The sequence below is a fragment of the Miscanthus floridulus genome, chromosome 3 (assembly GCF_019320115.1).
Source record: "Miscanthus floridulus cultivar M001 chromosome 3, ASM1932011v1, whole genome shotgun sequence".
In the NCBI taxonomy this organism is placed as follows: domain Eukaryota; kingdom Viridiplantae; phylum Streptophyta; class Magnoliopsida; order Poales; family Poaceae; genus Miscanthus; species Miscanthus floridulus.
In genome coordinates this window covers 90,342,645-90,365,633 of record NC_089582.1, presented here as the reverse complement: position 1 = coordinate 90,365,633, position 22,989 = coordinate 90,342,645, and the positions used below count along the sequence as shown (strand labels likewise).

The 22,989-nt window shown below is 46.2% G+C and overlaps 2 protein-coding genes and 1 non-coding gene across 3 annotated transcripts; 1 reads left to right on the top strand and 2 right to left on the bottom strand.

Moving 5' to 3' along the window:
* Window positions 1–963: 963 nt before the first annotated feature.
* LOC136547758 (small nucleolar RNA Z247) lies at window positions 964–1,102 on the bottom strand. The gene has a single exon (XR_010781715.1). It is a non-coding gene; the product is annotated as a small nucleolar RNA Z247 (small nucleolar RNA).
* Window positions 1,103–4,017: 2,915 nt separating this feature from the next.
* LOC136544031 (uncharacterized) lies at window positions 4,018–15,384 on the top strand. Its single transcript, XM_066536317.1, has 8 exons — window positions 4,018–4,034; window positions 4,123–5,575; window positions 6,267–6,371; window positions 7,255–7,500; window positions 7,831–7,882; window positions 8,276–8,398; window positions 14,686–14,812; window positions 15,381–15,384. The coding sequence occupies exons 1-8, from the start codon at window positions 4,018–4,020 to the stop codon at window positions 15,382–15,384; spliced, it is 2,127 nt and encodes a 708-aa protein (XP_066392414.1).
* A 5,733-nt stretch (window positions 15,385–21,117) lies between these two features.
* Window positions 21,118–22,731, bottom strand: LOC136546096 (uncharacterized). Its single transcript, XM_066538072.1, has one exon. The coding sequence runs from the start codon at window positions 22,654–22,656 to the stop codon at window positions 21,442–21,444; it is 1,215 nt and encodes a 404-aa protein (XP_066394169.1). The 5' UTR covers window positions 22,657–22,731; the 3' UTR covers window positions 21,118–21,441.
* Between the last annotated feature and the right edge of the window lie 258 nt (window positions 22,732–22,989).

Sequence of the window (22,989 nt, the reverse complement as noted above, 5' to 3'; positions counted from 1 at the left end):
ATCAATGAAGCTAACATAATAATTAAGATGGCCAACCGAAGTTGGAGCAGGACCCCATACATTTGAGAAAATAAGGTCCATAGGACTAGCAGACACACTAGTGGACCGAGGATAGGGCAACTAATGACTCTTGCCCTGCTAACATGCATCATCACACATGCTATTATTGTTCAAATCTTTAACAAAAGGAAGCTTGTTGGACTAGAGGAGTGGAAGCAAGCCCTAGACTATGATGCCACAAGGATGTAGACGGCTTGACAACGCTGAGAACTTCTTTATTAGGGGTTGACTTATTTGGGGACGACTTCAGGTGGTAGAGACCTCCTTCACATCTGCGTTTGAGTGTTCTCCTCGTCGCATGTTCCTTTATAGAAAAGTGGTCGGGGTGAAATTGAAGAAATACATTGTTATCATGTGTGAGATGATTGATAGAAACAAGATTCTTGCTAGCTTTAGGAACATAAAGAATATTTTTAAGACGGATCTTGCTAGTAGGGGATCACAAAGTGCTATGACCAACATGGGTGATCTACATACCTGATCCATTGGTGGCATTAACCTGTTCACTGCCAACGTAGTTGTCTCGCACCATCTGCTTCTCTAGCTTGCTGGTGATGTGATCAATGGCGGCAGAGTCCATGTACCAGCTGGTGTTGACGCCGTAGGAGGTTGTCGTCGAGGAAGCAGACTTCTGTGGTGGCCTAGTGAAGGAAGTGCCAAACCTTTTGTAGCACCGAAGGACCATGTACCCATCTTTGCTACATCACTGGCAGATGACACCAGAAGATGCAACACCTTGAGTGTGCCCGCCGCCACGGCCGCCCTTCTGTACATAGCCAGAGTGGCGGCCACCACCATGTCCATCGTGAGGGTTGCTGCTGCTGTTGTTGTTGCGGCCTCCCTTCGTAGCCATGTTGGCGGAGGATTGATACCAGCCTCCACCACCATGGAGTTCCATCCGCTGCTCAAAACTAACAAGTTGGGTATAGAGTTGCCCCACTGAGATGGGTTCAACCCGAGCAATGACTACGGAGACCATAGGATTGAACTCCAGATCCAATCTAGTGACGATGTAGGACACAAGTTCCTCATCCTCAAGCTTGCAACCGGGAGATGCCATCTCATCCGCTAGTCCTTTCATTGATGGAGGAAGCGCCATTGGATGTAGTGGCGACTGGCGAGCGCCATCCTGGTGTTGATGATGCTTACGAGACTGGGACGCAAACATCCCTTCGATGGCTACCCATGCCGCAGATGTCGTCTCCGTCGTGGAGACTTGTGAGAGAATCTCTCGTGAGAGATTGGACAACTAGTAGTTGAGTACCTGCTGATCCTTGGCCACCCACAATGCGAACTCAGGATTTGGTGTGGGTGGCTCCTTGATGTCGTCGCCCTTTTATATGGCGGGAGGAACGCCGCTGGTGGCTGGGCCGATGGTTGGATAAACCCGACGAGTAGAGCACCTCTCAATGCCGAGAGAACCTGAGCCTTCCACAGCTGATGATTGCTGCGGTTGAGTTTCTCACTCACAGGAAGGAAAGTGGCGAGAGAGGTAGCAGCAGACGCTACGGAGGGTGAGGGAGCGAGTGCCATGAACAAAATTCGCTAGGAAAGGAGCTCTAATTACCATGTGAAAATAGTTGAATGAGTTGCCCAGCAAGGGACTTTGTTGCGTGTTTATATAGCACGGGAAAAGTCCCCGGCGTGGCTTGTACATCAAGAAGAAGGAATCAATCTACAAGATATAATCTATCAAAGAACTTAAGCTACAAGCTATGAATCGACTATGGAAGGACCCTATCAACATATAAGGAAATAAAACATCTAGCTGAACAGATTATACCATCTAACAAGCTGACCACCCTGAAGGTGTTCATGAGCCACTGCTGCCACACCACGGATAAGCTAGATCACCGCCGAGCTACTGTACTTGCTTTCAAGGCTTCATCGCTGTTGACCGCCCTTAAGGTGTCCATGAGCCACTGCCGCCACGCCACGGATAAGCTAGATCACCGCTGAGCTGTCGTACTTGCTTTCAGGGCATCACCACTGCTAGGCTGATATAGTAGTTGGTGCTTGTGGTGGATAGCCACCGGACTGTCGTCATGTGCACATTTTGTCAAACTCATCAGGCCACTGTGGTTGCTGAGGCGAAGCTCCCCTATGGCAAGGTAGGGCAATAGAGACCCTCGGAAGATTTTTTTGAGCTGTGTCGTGTGCCAATGAATTGGGCCAATAGACGGTAGCCCAACGAAGCAAGAAAAAGGTCCATTCTCTCTCTCAGTCTCCTGTTGGCTCTAGGCTCCCTGTGGACGACTCGATCCACTCGGCCATGCATTGCTGCACGTTGCGCCGTCGCTGTTGCCCCTCGAACCCTTTGGCATCCGATGCCGGGGCTGCTCCCCAGCCACAAAGGCCTAGTGCCCACGGCCGCGTGTCTAACGGCAGCCACAGATGCATCCTGTGAGGCCGCAAGTGCGTGCGTTGTCGAGTCATGGCCGCGCCAGGCATGGGCGGACTCAACAATAGGGCGCTGGGGGGGGGGGTCGAGCCCCCCCTACCGATACCGGAGCTATGGAGCCCCCCTAGAGCCCCCTAAATTTTTAGGACAAAGTTCTATTGTGTAGGTGGGGCTGAGAGTTAAGATCAGAGGTACACGACGATGTTCTCGCGAGTTGGGCTGGCCAGCCAGGCAGCAACATCAATTCATTTGGCCCATAAAGTAAAGTCCCCTAGTCCAGGCCCAAGGACAAGTCCACAAGTCCAGGCCCAAGTAGCCCAAGGATAGCCTGCCCAAGGATGAAGGCCTAAAAAAACCTATTCCCCATCCAACTTCCAGAGAGCATCGTGAATCACTGCTTGCATGCTTCTGCTTTGGCCTCTAGCGGCGGCCGGCGGGGAAGCGGGAGTGGGCAGACTGCGTCGCGCCGTCGCCCCTTCGTGGCGGCCGACGGTGACGTGCAGCCAGCGCACGGGCCCGGCGAGCGGCAGGCGGCCAAGCGTGGCCGCGTGTCCGCGCAGGCAGCGGTAGCGGCGGAGCGGGCGAGCGGCCCATAGCACCGGCCAAAGCGCTGGGGCAGCCGGTGGCGGGATGGAGTGGGGCGCCGCCATGCCAAGGCGGCTGGCGAGCACGCAAGCAGCAAAGAAAGGAGCCAGGGCGCCGGGGTAGCTGGATCTGGATTGTAGCTTGCTGCTTGCATGAGCACGAAGCCGAGCAGGCAGAGCAGCGAGCAACAAGCAGACTAGCAGAGCAAGGTGATTTATGAAGTTGTGAACCAAACTTAAATCCTTATTTGTCTTTGATTGTTTCATTGCTGAATTGAATATGTGATTGGAAACAGGGTTGATTGAAAATTTGGAATGTCAGATTTCAGAATGACAAAAAGAACTATGCGCAATTACTTTTCAAGTTCTAGTGGTAGTGGTCCATCTCCATCAACTCCACACACCAGTAATGAGCAGCGGGCTAGTAATGAGAGCACAACTCAACCAAAGAAACCTAGAGTAGAGTTTAGTCAATCGAACATGATTGCAGACCCTGGAAATCGCAAACCAATTGATGATTATGAACCTGAAATTAGAGACCAAGTAAAGAGATTGGTGGTCCAACCCAACCTCGTGAATTTCAATTTCCTCGTAAATGGATTGGTGGTGAATGGAGATCATTTCAAAAGACTTGGTTTGATGAATTTGATTGGCTAGAGTATAGTGAGTCCAAGGATGCATCTTATTGCTTATATTGCTATCTCTTCTTTAATTCAGCAAAGTCTAAAAAATTTGAGAGTTCTGTCTTTGCCCATCAAGGTTATGTGAATTGGAAGAAAGCTAAGGATACTTTAAGTAACCACAGTGTTTGCAAGACTCATGTAGAGGCTAGGCTTAAATGTGATGATTTTATGAACCAAAGGACAAATGTGGGTAGAAAATTAGTTGAAGTAAGCAAGGAGGAAGAAAAACGATATGAGATATGTTTGACATCTTATTGATGAGTCTCGAGATGTATCAATTAAGGAACAAATGGCGGTGATTCTAAGGTTAGTAGTCGATACTTGCATTTTCTTGCCTAGATTATTACCTCTATTTCTACTGTTATACTAACACATAATGAAATGTGGCGTGCAGGTTTGTGAATGATGAAGGGAAAGTGGTGGAGAGATTTCTTGGACTTCAGCATGTTGAGAGTTGTACAGCTATTGCATTGAAAGATTCTTTGGTCGGTATGCTTTCAAGTCACAATTTGTCGATCTCTATGCTTCATGGACAAGGGTATGATGGAGCTTCTAATATGAGAGGTGAATTTAATGGGGTCCAGAAATTGATTCGTGATGAAAATCCTTATGCTTTCTATGTGCATTGTTTTGCCCATCAATTGCAACCGGTGGTTGTTGCCGTTTCAACATCTAGTGCAGACATTGCAGATTTCTTTAACTATGTTCCTTTAATAGTCAATAATGTGGGTGCATCTTGTATGAGAAAGGATGTCTTGCTTGCAAAGCATCATGATGTGTTGCTTGAAAAGATTGAGAATGGTGAGATTATGACTGGAAGTGGTTTGAACCAGGAAAGTAGCCTAGCTAGGCCTGGAGATACTAGATGGGGTTCACATCTTAAAACTTTGCTTCGCATTTTGGTGATGTGGGAGTCTATCATAGATGTCCTTGAGATAGTGAAGAAAGATTCCATTAAACCAACATGTAATGGTGGAGCTTTAGGTTTAATTGGAAAAATGGAGAGCTTTGATTTTGTGTTCATCCTACATTTGATGATAGAGTTGTTGAGCATGACAGATATTTTGTCACGTGCTTTGCAAGGGAAGGATCAAGACATGGTTGAAGCAATGCATTTGATCACTGATGTGAAAGATGGCCTGCAGGACATGAGGAACAATGGATGGGAGCCGTTACTCAGAAAAGTGAAAACATTCTGTGAGAAGAATGAGATTGAAGTGCCAGATATGGATAAGAAAATAAATGTTAGAGGGACATCTAGACGTAGAAAGCAAAAGGTAACAAACAAGCATTACTATCATGTTGAGATTTTTCTTGTTGCCATTGACGCCATCTTGACTGAGCTGATTAGTTTAGAGTTGTTAGTATGCATGGCTTGTTTTAACCCAAGGAACAACTTCTCTAATTTTGATGTGGACAAACTTGCGAGGCTTGCTGAAATTTATGCCGAGGATTTTGATATTGGTGACCTTATTGTTTTGCCAAATCAACTTAGACAATTCATCAACCGTGCTAGAAGAACTCCAGATTTTCTTGGATGCACTGAACTTGGAAAAGTTGCTGAAATTATGGTCAAGAATAATATGCACACATCTTATAAATTGGTTTATCGTCTCATTGAGCTAACCTTGATACTGCCTGTGGCAACGGCTTCAATTGAGAGGATATTTTCAGCCATGTCCATTATAAAGATAGATTTGCGTAATAAAATGGGTGATGAATGGCTCAATGACTTGATGATATGCTATAACGAGAAGGAGATATTTGGAAAGATTGGTAATGAAAAGATCAAAAAGCGGTTTCAAGAGATGAAAAAACGCGGCATGTTATTGCCTAAAAAATTAGTGGTACGCTCTATTCTCTTCTAAATTCATAATTTGGAGGTCCATATATGTTTGACTAATCAATTATGTCTATTTGTGTAGATTTCTTCTTCGGATAAATAATGGCTGTCACCGTCACACGTCATCTATTAGTTTCGTAATTTCGCCTTTCGGTATGAATAAACCGCATCCTTTATTTTTCATGATGTATTTTGTGATTTTCATCGTTCTTCTATGTTTTAATATAAGACTACTTCAAACTATTAAATTTGACTATTGTGGGGGTCATAGTGAAGCTACGTTGCTGTCGTACTTTTGTTCAGTCCCCCTAAAATTTTTCCTGGATCTGCCGTTGGCGCCAGGCACTGAGTAGGCTGAATGGTGACGCCGATGCCGCAGCGCGCAGATGCTCTAGGAGGTGGCCTTCTCACGCTTGAGCTCTCAAAGCCTCCTCATGGTTCTGATAGAACGTGAGCTAGCATGAGGATGTTATTTGCCTCGTCAAAAGCTAAGGACGACAACAGTCGTGGCTGCTGCATCGGTGAGACTCACGTTGTTCGACCTGTCACGCGCTTTGTGGACGAACTCATTAGGAGCCAAACGATCTGCGGAGTCAGAGGTATGTTTTGCACCACCTAAATTTTTGGGCAAGCTCCGATACGCCAGTATGCTGCTTAAGAGCTTTCTATCTTCAGGCTGCCATCGCTTGTTACAGGGCCGTCATTGCTCATGTGCTGCGGCCGGAGTTGCAGGCCTTTCATACAGAGCCGTCATTGCTCATGTGCCACTGCCGGAGTTGCAGGCCTTTGATATGGAGATGGTCAGATATGATGTGCTGCTGCCCGTGCCGCGGATAAGCTGGATCATTGCCGGGCTGCGTTGCATGCAGCCGCTGCACGCTTCACGTCGAGGTCCCAGGTTGCCGTAGCTTGCTGCCGTGCCCACTGCCGTCGCTCTTCGCCGCTATACTGTTCGCTGTGCCGGCGCTTCGGTAACCTTGCCGTGGATTGCCGGCTGTCACTGCGCCGCAGATTGCTAGCTGCGTGTGCATCTAATCTACAACCATGCAAGAGGCAAGAGGGGAGATGCGGGGCTGCGTTGCTGCACCGCAGATTGCGGTAGCTGGCGTGTGCATCTAATCTAGAACCTAAGAGGCAAGAGGGGAGATTATATCATATAAAGAATCTCACCGTAATCGTCAACCATGCAAGAGGCTTGCTGTAGCTGTCGCCTGAGACGCTGTGGCGGTGGCGAGGTGCTGGACGACGGCGTCGAGAAGTTGATGGCGAGGTTGACAGCTAGTTCCTCCTGGAGGCGAATGTCAATGGACCCTTGGCATAGAATTGCTGGCTATTTATATAGGGGGCTGAAGCTGAATATCAACGCCTTTGCCAAGCAAGGGCGATTTTTTTTTTAATTTTAATACTTTTTGAAAACTAATTTTAAATCTAACATTATTGATTTTTTTTTAAAAAAAACTAACATTTTTTGCCGCGCCTATTGTCCTAGCGCGGCCAAATGTCTATGCCGCGCCATGCATGGTGGCGCGGCAGCGGGCTGACGTGGCGACGACCAGATTCGCTGACCGCAGACATGGCGGGGCCTGTCGTGCCACCGATCTTGGCGCGGCAGTGCTGCGCCCTAATCCGTGGCGCGGTAGAGCCGAATATAACCCCCGCGGATAGTCCCGCCTGCCCGAGCAGCAAACCACGCGTCTGGCCGCCACGCCCGCGTCCGCCCGCACCAGCCCGCCGCCAAGCACGCCGGCCCTGCCCGCCGCCGAGCACGCTGGCTGCCGCGCCAAGAACGCCGGCACGGCCACGGCCGCCGTGCCCGCACGACAGCGCGCGACCCCCTCCGGCCTCGCACGGTGGCTGCCCGCCGAGGCCTACGCCTCCCAGCCTAGTCTAGCGCGCCACCGCCGCGAGGACGAGTGCCGCTGCTACGAGGTACTCCTCTAATGTAGTTAGTGTAGTTAATAAAGTTAGTAAAATTAGTAAAGTATAGTTAGTATAGTTACTAAAGTTAGTTAGTTTAGTTAGTAAAGTTAGTTTAGTAAGTTAGTATAGACAGTAACGTTAGGTAGTTTAGTTAGTACAATTTTTTTAGTCTAGTTATACATTGGATTTAGTCTAATTAGTTGTTGTAGTCAGCCTTGTATAGATGTTAATATTAGATTATTTAGTATAGCTATAGTTAGAATAGTTATTAATATTACTATGGATATTACATATGATGATTTCAACGACTTGATGAAGTTTTTTGAAATGTTTTTGCAGATGTATTGTTGTGTTAGAGTTTTGTACGGAGAAAGTGTTAGGAGAGAAGATGGTATGTTTAAGGATATGGAAGAAGAATTGGAATGGTTTGATGAACCTCCTAACTTCAACGACCTTTGTGTCCATTTGAATGCAAAGTTTGGCGGTGATTTCACACTGAAGGGGAGGTTTGATACTGGGAAGACTAGGACACACTATGTCCTCATGCCCTTGCGCGACCCTGCTCACTGGTCCCACTACACTAGGGTTCTCCAAGATTCCAATGTGCCCATGGCAAAGGTAGTGGTGGAGAATAGGTACAGGATGCAGGGTGTTCAGCAAGGCCCGTCCATTGATGGTTTTGGAGGCAATGAATAAGAAATAGGGGTCGAAGGGGAAGCAACTCAGGATAACATGGATTTGGACGGTCAGTTGATGCAGGAGCAGTTTCATTCAACTATTGTAGGTTGTATAAGCAATGACTTTGATGTGAATAAGTTCGAACAGGAAGAGAAGGAGCAGGAGGAGGAGGATAGGATCGGTGATGTAATTAGTAGTGATTCAGATGATTCTGATGATGAACAAGGAGGTACAGATGCTATGCCAACACCGACTGATGCCATGCCAGTACCGGTTCATACTATGCCATTACCAGTACCAACTAAGGTTTTGCATGGTGTCCAGGCTCAGTGTAGACTAGTCACAGATTTGGCTGCAGATGATACCCCCTATGATTCATGAGCCAAAATTAGCAAAGTGCAACAGTATGTTCCACCACCACCTTACACAGCGACTGAGCTTGAGCAACTAAGGTCCAAGAATGTACCTTTCAGGGGCGTTCCAAACTATAGGGATGTCAGCATGACGGATATGGCAGTTTGTGACACCGGTTGATGAGGACATCGCCAAGATGGAGTCGAGGACGACTCCAATTCGAGAAGAGGAGGATGATGAGGACATCGCCACGCTGGACACACCAACGCCATGGTCTTCCCCAAGTTGCAATTCGTTCCCAACTCAGCTGCCACGTCGCCCTCGGATTCAGCAGACACGTCGTCACTGTTTCGGTCATAACTTTCTCATACGACATCGAAACGGGCCATTCTTGGATGCGTTGGAAAGGGGACGCCGCCGCCGTTGTTTTGGATCTGGTCCCAGCTCCAGAAGGTCCGTGGATCATTCTGTGTGACCACGGCAAGGTGCTGCGTCACCTATTTGGGCCAACTTGGCCATGTATCGTGTCGGGCCTTAAGCCCAAGTTGTGGGCGCCCAACCCCTGGCCGTCCCCAACCCTAGGTCGAGTCTTAGACTATAAACACAGCCGCCGCCGCTGCTACACAATTGGGTTTTGTTTAGAGTTTAGTTTTCCATCGAGAAACTGAATCGTTCATTGTAACTGTGGTGACAAATCCTTTTACAGTGATCCAGGGCCCCGTTCTTGATCTCCTCCACTGTGTCGATTAGTCCTTTGGAACCGAGTTCTTGAATCCTCTATTGATATTCGCGTCATTCGTATTTGCAATTTTAGATTGCGTGTTTTACCTTCTTGCTTGTGCTCTTCGATTCGCTTGCAGGAAAAGCCTTCTTGGCGAGGTCAATCAAGTTGTGCTTGGTTGATAACCAACGGAGCAGTGGTGTAACGGTTGCAGGGTTCGAATCGCATCTGATTTGAAGCTGGATCGCCAACATCGAGATCTCCACAAAATTGAACTTACTGGCTACCTTTCGGAAGATCGGACCTGTACTCATCAATTGGTATCAGATATTTCAGGTTTACCACGAGGTATAATCTCGTTTGCCTTAGATTCATATTTGTTCATTACCTAGAGTCCACAAAAAGCCCAAAAAAATTTCAATTTCCGCTGTCCTATCGCCCTTTGTGCCTTTGCAATTTTGTTTCAGATTCGTGTTGTTGAGTTTGTGTCCGTGGTCGAGTCTTGTTGCTGGTTTAGGATTGTGTTCGTGGTCGTAGTTCAATCGCCCGTTGCTGTGATTTTTATTTTCCGCCGCTATCCCATCCACCGTTCCCAAACAACAAGTCGAAGCCACCACATTACTCGACTTGCCCCGCTAGCCGCCTTGTGTAACTTCTCGTCGCCGCGCAAACCCTAGATAGGTTGCCAGCCGCTCTTATTTTGCCTGCATCGCAGCCCTCCTTACATCATCAGGCGAATACCTACTACTGTTAGTCACAGTGACGATCCTATGATCGGTGTTAGAGTTTAGGGACGCTTTGCCCTAACTGCCGCCGCCGTGTTGTGCCTTCCGGAAAACATACCTTGAGATACCTTCGGTAAAACAGGCATAACTTTTCGCTCGTTTATCAGAAAAATCTGAAATTTTTTCAGCAACTTCTTGACACCATTTGGAGCCGACCCAAACTCGGCTACGCCTTGTTTGGTTTCATCAGAATTGCTAAAAAAATTCGGGAAAATATAGAAAAAAATTGTCAAAGTTTTTGCACGCTTTTCAGAGAACGTGCTGAATTTCTGTAGACCACATCCCACCTCAGTTGTAGGTGCCAATTTTTGTGGTTGCATCTTTTGTGGTCCTTGTTCAGAGAAAAGTATATAAAAATAGTGAAAAAAATAAAAAAAAAAGTTTGTTTCCTACTTGTGCCTTTTGGAAGAATCCGGGAAAAAAATTCAGGAAAAACGGAGAAGTCTGGGCTATTTGCTTGTTCTGTGAGTCCTTTTGATCGTCCTTTGTTTTCACCTTGTTTCGCTATGTCTCGACACGTCTTAGCCAGCACCTGTGATTTGTACTTTGGATCCGGATTGAACAATCGTTACTCTGCACTCGTTAATTGCTAATCCTTGCTGTCATATTGTGTGCCTATCCATAGCTCCACATATTCTTCTGTCAGCACAGGTTCATCTTGCAATTGTTACCCACGCTCAACAACAGATTGCTTCGCCACTTTGGTTTTGCTCCTGTTTGGCGTTGGTAAGAATACAAGCAAGACGGTGGTAAGCCGCTTGTGATTTTGCATTCCACTTTCACCACCACCACCACTTCTTTCCTTTTAGTTGATAGGGATAATACTTTGGTGTTGTCTTTTTCTATCTTCTAATCATGGCAGGAACTCCGACGGACTTCAATGAGTGCGTGTCCAAGGGCGAGCTTACAATGTTCATGACTGAACAACGCAATCTTATGACCGAGCTGATGCGCAACGTGAACAATCTGGTCACCTGCATTGAACAGCTTGAGCAACGCCCTCCACCTTATCGTGCTGATGATAGAGATATGGATGCTTTTGGTGATGAAGATGCGTATGCTGACGGTGGTGCCCGTCGCTGCCTCAACTTCAATCGTCGCGGTATGGAAGGTAATAATCATGGTAATAATGATCCTTTTGCTAAAATTAAATTTAGTCTACCTCCTTTTGCTGGTAATGTTGATCTAGAGGCATATTTAGATTGGGAGCTTGCTGTTCAACAAAAATTTGATTCTCATAATGTTCCTGCTGAGCATAGAGTTAGACTTGCTACTAGTGAGTTTACTAATTTTGCTTTGTTCTGGTGGAGTGATCTTTGCAATGCCAATAATGCTACTGCTGTGCCTCAAACTTGGAATGTTTTAAAGCAACGTATGAAATCTCATTTTGTTCCTCCTTATTACCAACGTGATTTACGTTTGAAACTACAAACTTTAAAATAAGGTGATAAAGGAGTAGAAGCATACTATCAAGAATTACTTATTGGTTTAGCACGTTGTGGTATAAATGAAGATGATCATGATGTTAGTGCTAGATTTTTTGGTGGTTTAAACCATGATATACAGAACATACTTGATTACAAAGAATGGCGTAATTTTTTCCAATTGTATCATCTTGCTATTAAGGCAGAACGAGAAGTATAGGGACGCAAACAACACCAGCCTTTCAGGTCTAACAATGGGAGGAATTTCTAGCAGCGTTCCGAGCCGGAGACGCCCAAGCTTCCTGTTGCACCACAGCCATCTACACCTCCATTTTCTTCCGGGGTAAGTAAATTGTCTAATGTGCAGTTTCTACAGCTGAAGAAAGGTGGCACTCCGGGTGCTTCTACTAGCTCCTCCTCGTCTAGCTCTAAAATCATTTGCCATCGATGTAAAGGCATGGGACATGTCATGAAGGAATGCCCCAGTCGTCGCGCTTTCATTGCTACCGAGGATGGATATGTAAGTGCTAGTGATGTTGAAGATGATTTAGCCCTTGCTGCTAACATTGATGCAGATCCCACCGAGGGCGATCAAGACAAGGAGGCCATCACCATTGACTTTGTGGCTGCTGCTGCGGACTACCCTAGCCTTCTTGTGTAGCGTGTGTTGAGTACACATGTGGGACATGAAGAAGAGATGAAGATCCAACGCCACAATTTGTTCCACATGTATCTCATTGTGCAGGGTTGTCGTGTTCTCACTATTATTGATAGCGGGAGTTGCAACAACTTGGTGAGTTCAGATTTGGTTGACAAGCTTGGCTTGACCACACGACAATATTCGTATCCATATAAACTTCAATGGTTCAATAATAGTGGTAAGACTAAGGTAACTAAATCAGCACGCATTAGCTTTTTCACAGGCTCTTATCATGATACTGCTGATTTTGATGTTGTCCCTATGCAAGCTTGCTCCATTTTGTTAGGTCGCCCATGGGAATTTGATAATGATGCTTTACACCATGGTAGAACTAATACATACACTATCATACATAAGGACAAGACAATTACATTGCTGCCTTTGTCTCCTATGGATATTATTAAACATGCTAATGAGATAAAAAATAAACCTCCAATAGACATTGCTAAAAATAATGGGATTAAGTTAAAAGGAGGTGCTTTTCTTGCTACAACTTCTGCTACTGCTGAGTTATGTGATAATTCTGATGCACCATGTTATACTATGTTTTGTCAACCTTTTATGTCTGGTGTATTGCCTGCTGTCACTAACCTTTTGCAGGAGTTCGCTGATGATGGGATGGAGTCGAGGACGACTCCAAATCTAGAAGGAGGGGATGATGAGGACATCGCCAAGATGGAGTCGAGGACGACTCCAATTCGAGAAGGGGAGGATGATGAGGACATCGCCACGCTGGACACACCGACGCCATGGTCTTCCCCAAGTTGCAATTCGTTCCCAACTCAGCTGCCACGTCGCCCTCGGATTCAGCAGACACGTCATCACTGTTTCGGTCATAACTTTCTCATACGACATCGAAACGGTCCGTTCTTGGATGCGTTGGAAAGGGGACGACGACGCCGTCGTTTTGGATCTGGTCCCAGCTCCAGAAGGTCCATGGATCATTCTGTGTGACCACGGTAAGGTGCTGCGTCACCTATTTGGGCCAACTTGGCCATGTATCATGTCGGGCCTTAAGCCCAAGTTGTGGGCGCCCAACCCCTGGCCGTCCCCAACCCTAGGTCGAGTCTTAGACTATAAACACAGCCGCCACCGCTGCTACACAATTGGGTTTTGTTTAGAGTTTAGTTTTCCATCGAGAAACTGAATCGTTCATTGTAACTGTGGTGACAAATCCTTTTACAGTGATCCAGGGCCCCCGTTCTTGATCTCCTCCACTGTGTCGATTAGTCCTTTGGAACCGAGTTCTTGAATCCTCTATTGATATTCGCGTCATTCATATTTGCAATTTTAGATTGCGTGTTTTACCTTCTTGCTTGTGCTCTTCGATTCGCTTGCAGGAAAAGCCTTCTTGGCGAGGTCAATCAAGTTGTGCTTGGTTGATAACCAATGGAGCAGTGGTGTAACGGTTGCAGGGTTCAAATCGCGTCTGATTTGAAGCCGGATCGCCAACGTCGAGATCTCCACAAAATCGAACTTACCGGCTGCCTCTCGGAAGATCGGGCCTGTACTCTTCACCGGTCTCTAGATGTGTAGGAATTCATTGTATGATCATGAGAAAGAAACCCTTAGGAAGGGGATAATATTCAACACAATGTCAGAGATGAAACTCTTCCTTTAGGACTATGCTGTGTACCACCATGGGTCGTACACCATCACTTATTCGAACCAGGAGTTGAGGTACCACGTGATATGCAAAAATGGTTGTATGTGGAGGTTAAATGCACGAAAGAGACAGAGTGATGGCAAGTCGAGAATAACTAAAGTTGTCGAACCCCACACTTGCCTAGACAATAGGGGGAAGGAAAATCATTAGCAGCTCACTGCACGTTACCTTGCCCGTCGTATATTGGGGCTCATTGATGACAATAACGACATTTTAGTGTCTTCTTTACAATAGTCCATATATGGATTCGTTAAGTACGATGTGACGTACGGAAAGGCTTGGCATGCTAAGCAAAATTGCTCTGGCGATTCGATGGGGTAGTTGGGAGGAAGCGTACAATAGGGTGCCATGCATCTTATGTGCAATGCATTACTACAACTCTGGCTTGAAATGGTTTGTGGACACCGGAGGTATGTGTTTTCGGGACCCATTGAGGCATGTCCTCTATCATGTGTTCTGGTCATTCGCGCAAACGGAACATGCATTCCAGTTTTGTCGGCCAGTCATACTTGTTGATGGCACTTTCCTGACAGGAAAGTACAGGGGCACCTTGATGATGGCTGCTGTTGTTGATCCTGAGGACTAGATAGTACCCATGGCTTTTGCTTTGGCAAAGGGAGAGAACAATGAATCGTGGTCATGGTTCATGCGGCTTCTATGTATATAAGTGCTTGGCCCAACTCGCACTATATGTTTGATCTTAGACCATCACGCAGGGCTTCTTAATGCTGCAGCTGAGCATATAGATGGGTTCCCGCCTCTAGTACATAGATGGTGCATGAGACACTTTGCCGCTAATTTCTGGTGGTGTCAACGGAAGCAGGAGGTATGTGACAAGGTAAAGGCTCTATGTTGTGTACGTACAGAGCACCAGTTCAAGGAGACAAAGAGAGAACTAGATAAGATGGTAAATGTAGCAGGAAAGGCCTGGTTAGAGGCGCAGATCAAACAGAAGGCTCAGTGGGCTTTTGCATATGACGAGGGGGGTTTCAGGTATGGCATCATGACCACTAACTCCTTGTGGTCCTTCAACCGTGTATTCACTAGAGTTCAATCAATGCCTATGTCTAGAATTGTTGAGTTCTCCTTTCATAAGTGCAACAAATATTTTGTGAAGAGGTGGGAACTTGCACAGAGGAATATAGCTGAGCAGGGGCGTTTTGGAAAGGCTAGAGCTAAACATTTGAAGAAGGCCAAGGAATTGGCCAAGTAGCACACCGCCGAGCCGTATGGACCCCGCCGCCATATCTTTAGTGTACGGGGCAAAGGTGGCACAAGCTTGGGCGGCGAACGTTATGGTGGACAAAACTACCGAGTTGATCTTGAAAAGGTAGAGTGTAGTTGCAACGTCCCTCAGATCATGCATGCCGCTTGCTCTCATATGATCATGGCCTGTAGGGTTCGCGGGTACAACTATGAGGATCTGCCATATATGTCACCCTTGTATCTCCGCTCAAACACCATTAATATTTGGGAGATGAGCTTTGAGCCATACCTTGACCCGACATAGTGGCCACCTTATAATTGTTATGACTATGTGTTGTATCTGGATCTAATGAAGGTAGGGAAGGGTAGGAGGAAGAAGAAGCAACTCAAGAGGGACATGGACGCTATGAGAGGGTACGGCGAAGACATGTATGGCGGGGGAGACTTCAACGAGACCCGTGGCAGGAATCTTTGCTCCATTTGTAAACAATCTGGTCACAAGGCTAGCAGGCATAGAAAACGAGGGCAGCAGATGATTTCATATTGTGTTCATATTGCATAACAAGTATTTCAAATTTTGCAATGCTACATAATGTTAATCTGAATATTGTTAATTTAAATACTCTAACCCTTTGTTTATCAATTTGTAACAGGATGGCCCCTCCCACGCCGCACCAGTTGTACCCCCTTCTTGAGGTGGAGTACGACGACCCCCGTCTTCCACCGGACGACGAGGTTTTCAAGAGGCGTTTGAGGGATCCTTACATTCCTGGGACTTAGTTCGTTATGTCGAACTTATGTCGAATGAATATTGTCCTCAAAAACTTGTAGACTCATAAACCAATGAAAATGTTATGTGGCAACTTGTCATCCATTTATTTGCTTCATATTTGTTTCAACTTGCGCATGGTCGCGGCAGCACTTGTACTTTTTTACAGCACCGTCAATAGCTCAATTGAGGCTGGCCGTTGTCTATCCGCGTCACTGCCGCGTCGTGGACTATGGCGCGGCAGAACCTAGGCTATGGCGCGGTAGAACCTGTATTCGAGATAATTTCACTTGATTACATTCATTTTAAAAATTCTCAACGCATGATATAAACAGATGTGATCACTTAAGATCGACCATGGGTAATCCGAGTACATGATATATGAGTACAATACATTAGTAGCTCAAATGGAATATAAGACAACACAATGGAATTTCTACTACATAGCTACATTGATTATTAATAAAGCATGGAACTAATAGACGGCGCAATCAAAAACCCTCAGTCAGAAACATACTGAGTAAGCAACTTGTCGTCCGAGTACCAATCCTCAACCACAACCCTGTAGCTGTGGCTAGCCTCACCTGTATTGCCCTGATCTGCCTTTCGCCTGTAGTAAGCGGCCTCCGCTTCATGTGCAGCCTCTGCAGCCTGAGTGAAGAACGCGTCGTCATCCTCCTCCGCCTGCAAGCCCGTCTCTGCTAGAGCGATGAGCTCGCTCAGTCTACCAGTGTCATCTTTAGCCTCCTTCACCTGCAAGGCCGCCTCTGCCTAGAGCAATGAGCTCGCTGAGTCTAGCAGTGTCGTCCTTATGCTCGTCCCCCTCATCAGACAACACAATCGGTGATTCAACGGTGTGACCAGCTCACTTTTCTGTGCTCATCTAACTTCTTTTCCTCATACCTTGTACGAGCCACCTCTGCAACATGGTCCTCGCTGCATCCAATCCCTTCATGTATAAAATGCAATCAGTTAGCAACATGATTATATTACATTTAAAATCAGGCAACGAAAAAAAGGCTTTCAAGCACTCACTGGCACATAATGCAACAACATGCTCGTTCAAAACCTACATCTCTACTCTTGTCTCCTCCCTTGCCTCCTTCCTTGCCCTCTCCTCCTCTAATGTCATCCGTCTCTCCAATCCCCATTTCTCTAGCCCAACGTCGATCGGGTTACAAATACCGCGTTGTCTAGCAAACTCACGCATCTTGTCTTTGTGATGTTTAACGAAAAGGTTGACGTAGTCAGGTTCATATCCCCTCTTCCGTGCAATTACTTGCCTCCCCTTCAGTTCATCCAAGAACTTAGTTTGACCATCATAACATTCTCACCTGTATTTTCTAGTGCTCTGTTCAAACAAAAAATTATATCATATATGTCTTAGCAAAAGAAATAAAATACGATGTCATGGTTACCACAAAAATAACCAACCTTATTATAGTCAATCATATGGCCGCAATAGTAGCCTATTCCAAGCTCTAAAGGGACTAGACCGTAGTTGGATTTAACACCACATTCGCACTTGACTGGCGGTGCTTTGTAAATTAACCTTTCTTTCTTCTTTTGCTTTGCCTTTGGAGGTTCTTCGGGCCATTTGTTCCTAGGACCATACAACCACTCCTTGAAATGACACTTCACCATTGAATACACCTAAATAACGTGATATTAGTACAGAAACACATATAGCTCAACATTTCAACACATACACTTTGCACTTACTTCATGCTTGTTTGGACACACAAACTCCAACGTATTGTCAGGGTTTATCATAGCTCGGTCTCCGCAATCGCACAGAGGAGGTTCCACGAGTCGTCTAACTGCGGCTAAGTGCTTCTCCTTAGCTGTCATTGGAGGGGGGTTAGGGGGAGGTGGAACCCACCACTCGAAATGCTCTCGTGGATGTCGCCCTCTCCACCAATCGTCGAAAAGGAGGTACCTAGGGTCAAACTTGTCTGCACCGTTAATCCACTGAAAGAAAAAACACCTCTCATGGGCTTACACAACAAAAATTCAACAAAATATTATTAACCTAATAATACAAATGAAGAAGAAAAACATACGGAAATAATTACTTACATTAAAACGACTGCACGTGTAGAAGCAACGAGCCACTGTGTCCGGATGTCTCGATTAAAACACGTCGGCCGGACGTCCACAATCACAGTTAGGGACAAGGAGTTCAGGAAGGACGGGGCATCTTTGCTAGACTCCTTGGGGTACAATTCTCTACGACGACTCCGTTTTTGCCATAACTGCTCCTGAAACATGTCTTCCATCTAATAAAACGGTTCAAATTAAACATCAATCAAAACAACGCAAATTAATGTAAAATATAATCATTTGCATTGTAACTAAAATAATGTAACCAACACTTATAGCAACAAAAATATACATGGTAAACATACTTCTAACTAAATAATTAACCTTAACATTGACAAAATCAAACTAATATCTTGCTTCAAACCGTAGCCCATAGTTCCCAAACATAATTTTTCTCCTAACCTTAACTCCCATTCATAAAATCCTATCCACCATTCAAACGAAAATAAAATATGCGTCATTACCTTGAACGAGAACGAGAAGGGAGGGAGGCGGCCAGAGAATGGAAGGGAATGGAGGGAGGCGACAACGGAGGGCCGGGCGGGGGCCGGGCGTGGCGGCCAGGCGCGGGCAGGCGGGGTTTGCTACGCGGGCAGGCGGGACTGACCGCGGGGGTTATATTCGGCTCTGCCACGCTACGGATCAGGGCGCGGCACTGCCGCGCCAAGATCGGTGGCGCGGTAGGCCCCGCCACATCAGCAATTAGCGAATCCGGTTGTCACCACGTCAGCCTGCTGCCGCGCCACCATGCATGGCACGGCACAGGCATTTGGCCGCGCCAGGACAATAGGCGCAGAAGTGTTAGTTTTTTTAAAAAAAAAACCCGACAGTGTTAGATTTAAAATTTGTTTTAAAAAAGTGATAAAATTAAAAAAATCGCAAGGGCGACGCCAGTAGATTGAAAAATAAACGAGTCTATCCCAACCACCGCATGTATATATTTTTCTCTCAATATAAACGAACTGGCCATATATCGTATCAATCTACTGGCCAAATCTCCATACAGAGAAGCTAGCTCAACTTATTTGCCGGCCAATATATATCTCTCCAACAAACATCTTTAATGATCGGCAAAAGAGAGTCTTGTTGCCTTACCTGAGAAGCAAGGACAGTAGATATCTGCATTCTTGTAGATATATTTTTCAACCGTTTGCAACAAACGTATATTGCTCGCTGATCACGATCTTTGCCGGTGGTACGGTATATGCAAATTCCAGAACCTTCCAGGCCACACCGGCTGCTCCACGGGCCCTATCATACTTCAATCCATCACAATTGTGTAACAAAAAAATGTGCGTGCTCAGGGCAAATTCTGAAAAGTTAATTGGCAACAGAAAAAAAAAATATGACAAAATTTCATCATACACTACACTACAACATCATTGTGCTAAATAGCAGGCTCTTGTGACTGAGCAGACCTCTCTGCTAAATGCTATAGCCTACGATTTAAAACATTGAATAATAAGTAGAAGGTTGACATTTTTTCACTACAAATGTGACCATCTTTTGTAAATTGCATTGCAATCAGTCTATTGTTTTTCATATTGGATTTGGGATGTTTATACTGGCTAGATTATCCATTAGTTCTAGCATCTAACTAGTGATGAAGTATTCTGCCATATTATTAGTAATATTTGGACCTTATATGCACCAGTTTGCTAAGTTGATATACTTATTTAAGCAGTTTACACATTGTTGAACCAATTTGCACCCACCTGTCAAGTTGTTGTATGGTGGACGCAATTTACTCATTAACAAAGAACTCAATTCAATTCATATCCAATCAAGAAAAAATATTATGATCTAATTAGATATAAGTGAAGACAATACATGTAGACGCAAACCAAACCTCCGCAGATGGCAACTCATTGGATGTAATTGGATTAGATGATGCTACGGAACAAATTCCGGCAATACTAGTTCCATTGTGAACTAAAAGAAAAAGGTACTCAAAATAGTGAAGAATTCTTTTTAGTCTTCAAGTGTTCTTTGACAATATCATCGAACGTATCAAATATCAAGTGGTGGCATTAAAGGCCGACAAACATTGGCCACAAAGAACAAGATTTCACCAACATCTTCAGACAATATCAGGTGAAAAACTAAAATAAAATAGGCAGACAAATATATGCATGGGACAATGAGGACTGATTCATTTTAATCTTCTCTAGGTTCATTATACTATTAGATGATGCCATCAAGTATGCATCAAACACTTGCAGTCGCCAAACAACACCAGCGTGAACAAAATTTTGACCAACATCGGTTCAGTGACCAAAACCAATTTTGAAGATCTCTAGAAGCTCCCATTATTTAGGAGTATGTGACAAGTCCGACACCATTGTATGAGTTATGATTGTCATGCAACTCACAATATTCTTTTTATTCTATACACAGATTAAGAAATTGTGAGTTAATTTGAGACGACAAAAAGGATAACTCACTATATTAGTTGCCTATTAAACTGGCTTATGATTATGTAGAAATAAACGGTGGTGTCAGGCTCCTAGCGGATGGCTAGAAAAAAACAAAGCTAAAGATCCATAACAGAAGCAACAAGATCATCTCAAATTTAAATCTATAAGAGAAATTTTATTACCCATAGAGTTCAACAAGATTAGTCTGAAGGCTACTTGATTTTGTGGCCTTAGCTTAAATTGCAATCTTGAGATAGTAATAGACAAAAAAAAATGAAGAGATAAGAATGATGACAGTAGCTCTAAGGGGGTGTTTGGGACTGCTCCATTCCACGTTTTCAGCTCCACTCCACGTCTTTTAGCCAAACGATTTCAGCTCCACGCACTCTATTCGAGGAAAAAGGGTGGAGTTATGAGAGCATCTAAAGTGGTGCTCCACAAACTCCCCCCAAACACCCCCTAAGTCTGGCTTAGAGTTCACGCAATAGCAGATAGAATAAAGGCGCATAAAGAGAAGACAATTATAATCAAATAAATAATCGAAACTATCTGTAAAAATAATATTCGAATAAAAAATCTAAATATTACAACAAGCAAATACGCTACCTGTTTTCAATGCGTTCGGAGGGTACACTCGGGCACTGTAGCTTGGCTGGTTTTGGATGATTGAATAGTGTTTTGTGAGGGAGAATAAGCTGAAACAATCTGGGACTGGAACAGCCGAACGCGGACTTTATTTGCGTGGGCCAATTTGTTAGTTATTGGAATGACATAAACATACTGCTCACAGTGTCAAACATGATGTCGTCTGGTCACAAAATGGGGGGAACATAATGTCCTTGAACATATCTTATGCAGTACTCTATTTTATTGAATGATGAAGTCATAATACTTGTTTCCTCAAACATAGTTCATGAACCTTTCATCAAAGATTGATCCACTTAGAGCGACGAAAATCAATGATAAAACCTAACTGAACTAATGGGTACTGATCCTCAAAAATAACTAACATACTCTCTAAACAAAACTGAGATATCTAATCGACGTTGCTTAAACTAATTATTGAATATAAACTAAGAAATTAAAACTGTTTATGCATGGTCATGGATGGATGTATCTCTCATGCATTAGAAAGCGGAGAAGCCTAACTCCAGGTGGCATGGCGCCTCTGTTGTCGCCTGCTGCTCCTCCATATGCTCATCTAATACGTCGTCGTCGTGCTTCACCAGGACCGACGTGGCCAGCTTATTCTGTTGTGGATGCAGCACATCGCCGGCAGCAGCAGCAGGGCGATGGTGTTGTATTGTCGGCGGCAGGACCTGTGGTTTCTTCTCGTTGAACGCGTCCACGAACGGCGACGCCTGTATCTGGCAGTGCTGCCCCAGCTGCTCGCCGAGGGCCACGACCGGTGACCCAGCCTTGGCGACACTGCTGTCGACGACGTCGGCTAAGCCGTACTGCTGCATTCCCCCATCGTCGCTCGTGCTGGCGGTGCCATTGTTGTAACAGAAGTAATCGTAGAGCTGCTGCTGGTGCGACGATGGATCATTATTGCGTAGATCACCTGCCTGGATGGATGGCTGCTGACTGGCGGCGTAGATCGCGTCCACAACTACCATGTCGTCCTGCTGGCCTGCAGCCACCAGTCCCACCACAGGGGAAGAAGCGGCAGGTAGGATCATCGCCGCCGGGTCGGCGGAGAGCCCGGCGTCCATGGCGGCCGCCTGCTGGTGACAGATCGCGATCTGCTGTCGAACAAACTGGAGCTCCATCTCAGAGTCGCGGATCTGTCGCTGCAGTTCTTGTATGATGCTGACGCAGCCGCCGACGGGATCGGCCGCGCGAGCCTCGGACTGGTAGATGATGGTGCGCATGGCGTCAAGGGCGTACTTGGGCCCGACCCGTTTCAGCGTCTTCAGCATGTTGCTGACGCCGAAGAGGCGCTGGGCGCGGATGAAGCGGCTCTTCTGGTCGCCGGGGAAGTAGGGGGCGAGCGGGCAGTTCCGGTTGCACTTGCGCCGCTGGTACTTGCACGCCGCGCATGCCCCGCTCCAGCTGTTCTGCGTGCCCTCGCTCCCGCCGCCGCGGCCGGTGGGGGTGGCGGGCCGCGGGCCGCGGGAGGAGTGGTGGGAGGAGGACGCGGAGTCGGGAGAGGCAGCCGACCCGTTGGTGGTGGTGGCGGTGGCGGTGGCACTAGTAGTGTCGACGTGGAGGTGGAGGTGGCACGGTGGTGGCGGCTGTGGCTTGGAGGAGGAGGCGGACATGCTGGTACGTGTGCGCGCGCGGCCGGCGAGGTCGGGGTCGCGACCCTCGGCGTCGGCGGCGTCGTAGGGATAGGACATAGGAGAGGAGGAGAAGAGAGGGCAGCGGAGCGGCGCGGAGCTCTTTCCTGCGCCTCTCCTCTTCGCCGCAAGAATAGTGGACTCTGGCTATTAAAAGATATTAGCTCGCCCTCGCCGACGCCGAACGAACGACCTCCATGCACGCGCCTGGATGCATGTGTGCATGCGCTCATTCGAATTCGAACCGCTCGAACAATCTCGATCCAACAAGTAGCTGGCTGCCCTAGAGGAGAGAGTTGAGATGAGATCAGTGAGCCCTTGATCGACCGGTCCTTGTTGGATGAGTTTGAAGGCCGAGTTAACCGTGCTCGATCTGCATGCATCAATCAGATT